Source organism: Limulus polyphemus, unplaced genomic scaffold (assembly GCF_000517525.1).
Source record: "Limulus polyphemus unplaced genomic scaffold, Limulus_polyphemus-2.1.2 Scaffold8375, whole genome shotgun sequence".
NCBI lineage: Eukaryota > Metazoa > Arthropoda > Merostomata > Xiphosura > Limulidae > Limulus > Limulus polyphemus.
The window spans coordinates 7,636-12,535 of NW_013673985.1; the positions used below are offsets into that span (position 1 = coordinate 7,636).

Here is a 4,900-nt window from a genome sequence, read left to right on the forward strand (position 1 = left end):
TGGTACAATAAAACAAAGTTTTTAGATGTTTAATAATGTTTACCAATCTGGTACAATAAAACAAAGTTTTTAGATGTTTAATAATGTTTCCCAATCTGGTACAATAAAACAACGTTTTTAGATGTTTAATAATGTTTACCAATCTGGTACAATAAAACAACGTTTTTAGATGTTTAATAATGTTTCCCAATCTGGTACAATAAAACACGTTTTTAGATGTTTAATAATGTTTCCCAATCTGGTACAGTAAAACAAGTTTTTAGATGTTTAATAATGTTTACCAATCTGGTACAATAAAACACGTTTTTAGATGTTTAATAATGTTTCCCAATCTGGTACAGTAAAACAAGTTTTTATTTTTTTATTCCTTAGTTAACTCTTCTTCATCATCATTATTCAGGTTTTAAAATTTGGAGGTGGCTTGGTTCATCAGTAGAAATATTGTTGGTTTTCATTTTGGTTTGTTTTAGTACATGTGTGTGTGAAAATAGTCCTAGAAATTTGTAGATCAAATGACCTCTAAATTGTCCAGGTTGTCCTCCTAAATGAATACTTTTTAACGATGTGTGTCTCAGTTCAAGTGTAAAAGCTGTGTAATGAGTGATAATATGAACTAATTGTATCTTTGTCAAGTATAAGTACAGTTATAATAAATGACTACTGAGCAGGTGTGAAAAGGATTCTTCCTGTCGATACACCCGAAGGAAACCCGGAGCTGAAAGAGGGAGCCAAAGTTGCTGGAAATGGAAGCCTTCAGGATATAGACATGTCCCAGTTTCAAGGTAACTTGGCTAATGATTGTTTGAGGCAGAAGCTTCAGAACTGGGGGGGGGGGGGCTTGGGTTGCAGTAGCACCCCAACTTTTACATATTTTACCGATATAGCAACCGTAAATTATATTATTATGTTAATGTTTTGTGGGACATGCCCCCAGATCTCCTTATATTGAGCTGTTTTTAGCAGCTCCTTATACATTGTCTCTCACTGTAAAATCTGGATGTCTAGCTAAACACCCCCCACTTTGAAATTCCATCTTACACCACCAGTAGTAACAGCTTTTATTTTTGTGGTAAATTACAAACATTTTAATTTGTGAACCTCTGCACTAAACAACCCCATCGACACCGAGTTCTGTTTTTATAATCGTAAAACAATACTTACCATCAAACCATTCGTCTAGTAAAGCTGTAATCGTACTCAGAGTTGATGAATCTGTATTTAGACTTTAATATATTGTATACATCTGTATCATTTTAACGTGCATAAGTAGGGAGAAAGGTGTAATAACTAAACTGGCTTTTTGTATCTGTTCACGAAACACAATTCCTATGTACTCTGTTCTGGAATACGTTATCTAGTAATAGCTGGATAAGTCAAACTGTACGTGGGTAATACGTTATCTAGTAATAGCTGGATAAGTCAAACTGTACGTGGGTAACACGTTATCTAGTGTTAGCTGGATAAGTCAAACTGTAAGTGGGTAATAGGTTATCTAGTGTTAGCTGGATAAGTCAAACTATACGTTGGGTAACACGTTATCTAGTAATAGCTGGATAAATCAAACTAAGTGGGTAACACGTTATCTAGTAATAGCTGGATAAGTCAAACTGTACGTGGGTAATACGTTATCTAGTAATAGCTGGATAAGTCAAACTGTACGTGGGTAATACGTTATCTAGTAATAGCTGGATAAGTCAAACTGTACGTGGGTAATACGTTATCTAGTAATAGCTGGATAAGTCAAACTGTAAGTGGGTACTGTGTTTTAGTTTTGTATAGCTTGATACATTAACCTAATATTTCCACTTGAAAATGAAGTATATATCAAATTTAAAAAATAGTCATAAAACATTATTTTCAAGGTGTGTCCTAGTGGGTTATTGGTAAGTTTACAACTTGTAACACTAAAACTCAGGGTTTGATTCCTCCATTATGAACAGAGTACAGAAACTAATTATGGAGCTTTATTCTAAAACACTCAATCAATTTTGCAAAATATTATTATTTTTGGAACCTTAGAGTTTTGTGGTTTTTGTTTGGACAGCTATGATGGAGAATATGAAGTCCATTGATGCTGTAAAACAAGAACAGCTGGCGGACTTAGCTACTTCAATTAATACTGTTCTGGGAGAGGCCTGTCTTGGAACCTTTGGTCCATTTACCTCTACATTTACTAATCCAGGATCTTTGCCTACATCTCTCTCCAGAACAGACGCTCGTCCTTATAATCAAAATCTGGGTGAGTAAATAGTTTGTGCTTTCGTAGGAATTTCCATGTATTTTTTGTAAATTGAACTTCGTGTAAGCTTACGGCTAGCGTACACGCACGTCTAAGGAAGTAACTGACGGACGTTCGTCAGCCACTTAGATTTTTACTACTACTTAACTGTATGAAGAAGATAGTGAATCTTATATAATAATTGAAGTATTCAAAATAATGTTTTTGTTTTGGGTTCTGCAACCATCTGAAGACCTAAATATCGGATGAAGTTGGATTTGGCTAAAATGTTGTTTAACTGGTAGAGATGTTGCAAAACAATGTCATACTAGTTGAGATGTTGCAAAACAATGTTTTACTGGTTGAGATGTTGCAAAACAATGTTTTACTGGTTGAGATGTTGCAAAACAATGTTTTACTGGTTGAGATGTTGCAAAACAATGTTATACTGGTTTAGATGTTGCAAATCAATGTTTTACTGGTTGAGATGTTGCAAAACAATACCACTCTAGTTACAATGCTACAAAACAGTGCCACTATGGTTAAGATGTTGTAAAACAGTGCCACAATGATTGAGATGTTGCAAAACAACATCACAATAGTTAAAATATTTCAAAACAATGCCATACTGGTTAAAATGTTGCTAGTAATGCCATACTGGCTAAAATGTGTAACTTCCAAAACTTATTTTGAGCATTTAAATGGTGATGATAAACTCTTAAAAAGTAAATAAGAAATTAATGAATGTGTGAAATGTTTTATTACATGATTTAAAAAACACAAACTTGTATTCCATGTTATACACTACCTATCTTTTTTAATTTACAAGTCTCATCAAAAAGAAGTTTGCTAAGTTCACTTATTTCTGTGTTGTTAGTGTCTGACTGTCATCGGTTGGCAAGGGCTCAGCCACTCCTAAAGGACATTCACAGTCCAACAAGCACCTTTTCTTCCGAAAACAGTAATCTCTCGTATGGGTCACACTCCGAGGTAAGAATAGACCATATAAGTGTAGTAGATCCGGTTCCGTTGTACTCTATCAACCAGATAAACATTCTAAAATCAAATAACAACAGGTTACCAAGTTTGGTGTTGATCACACATTCTCTTTGGAGAATAGTCTTAGACACTTGTGATCAACGGAAGTAGTTTCTGAGTGGTTACTGAACAGTAGGTCGGTGCCTTATGCCCAATCATACTTCAAGGTTCAAGTAACTCTGTTGTTTCTATCCATTGTAAAAAGTGTCTTAAGTATGCACACTGTTCTCAACTAATTTTATACTTGAAATTTGGGTTTACACTTTAAACATTAAGTTTTTATTTCAAATATTTAAATACTATTTATCGAGAAGTAAATTCTTATATCAGTTTCTATTGAACAATAAGTTGAATTCTGCACATAGATACAATATGTAAATTATTAATTATAAACTAAACTCATTCTATTACTTCTTTTTTTGAGTATTAGAAATTCAATTTTTTTTTTCTGGTTTGAAAACATGGTGTCACAAAACACTCAGATCTACTTCAGATAAACATGTTTTTTTAAGAAGGTTTTTTAATTTGAAACGTGGATTAAAGCCTTGTAAAACAACTTGAAAATCCCAAAATCACAATCAACAGTGTTTAAAATATTGCTTGTGAAAATTTAGAATCTGATGTAGTTCACGATGCATGGTCATCATGAACTAAAAGTGGGTACATTGGTCACAAAGCAACCAACCATTATCATGCACAAGTTAAATATCAGCATATGGTTCAGTTTGTTTGGCTAATGCTACACATTGGGCACAACCTTTCTGGTGCCTGTGGTGAGCAGTCCACCATACAACGTTCTGTATTAGCTTCGTGTTTGCATTTCCCAAGGTTAATTTTTAGGGCATTTTAGTAATGTGTGTTTGTTTGTGTGTATGCGTATACACATTGCTGTGCAAACGTTTTAAACCATCCGTACATAGTGACATCGTACGGTCCTCGTTTCCTGATGGAATGAAATGTGGTGTGGAATTTTAAATTGTTGGCAATGAGATGTTATTGTGGTCTTGGGCTTGCAATCTTAACTTTAATGATAAAAAAATGTTGCTGACATTATAAGTTTCTCTCTTGTTGTATTAGTAAAATAATAATTGCTGAACATTTTTCTGTTCAGAATTACTATATATTAAAATGTTAAGAATTTCAACAGAGGACTGACTTATGATTCTATTTCAATATGAACAGAATTATAGCCAGCATGATATTCCTCACAAAACTGGATTTTATATGTGTGCAATCCAAGAAAAGGTTAAGAGATATAAAGAGACTGGTTCAATAGTAGACAGGAAAAGGTGTGGTCGACCCAAAAAACTCTGAACAAGATGAGCAGTATCTGAAGATTACTTCATTAAGAGACAGAAAATAGGAGTTAACACAAGAACTAGCAGAATCATTAGGAGTCCATTATTCCACTGTATGAAGATCCATCATCAGGGTCCATTATTCTACTGTATGAAGATCCATCATCAGGGGATCATTATTCCATTGTATGAAGATCCATCATCAGGGGATCATTATTCCACTGTATGAAGATCCATCGTCAGGGGTCCATTATTCCACTGTATGAAGATCCATCATCAAGGGTCCATTATTCCACTGTATGAAGATCCATCGTCAGGGGTCCATTATTCCACTGTATGAAGATCC

General features: G+C 34.2%; 1 protein-coding gene across 1 annotated transcript in view; it reads left to right on the top strand.

The window, feature by feature from the left end:
• Nucleotides 1-4,900, top strand: part of LOC106475301 — a 19,772-nt gene that overhangs the window by 7,315 nt on the left and 7,557 nt on the right. Inside the window, exons 5-7 of the mRNA XM_013935993.2 lie at nt 669-782; nt 2,045-2,239; nt 3,096-3,208. Coding sequence (XP_013791447.2) covers nt 669-782; nt 2,045-2,239; nt 3,096-3,208 — 422 coding nt within the window. The remainder of the gene's footprint in view (nt 1-668; nt 783-2,044; nt 2,240-3,095; nt 3,209-4,900) is intronic.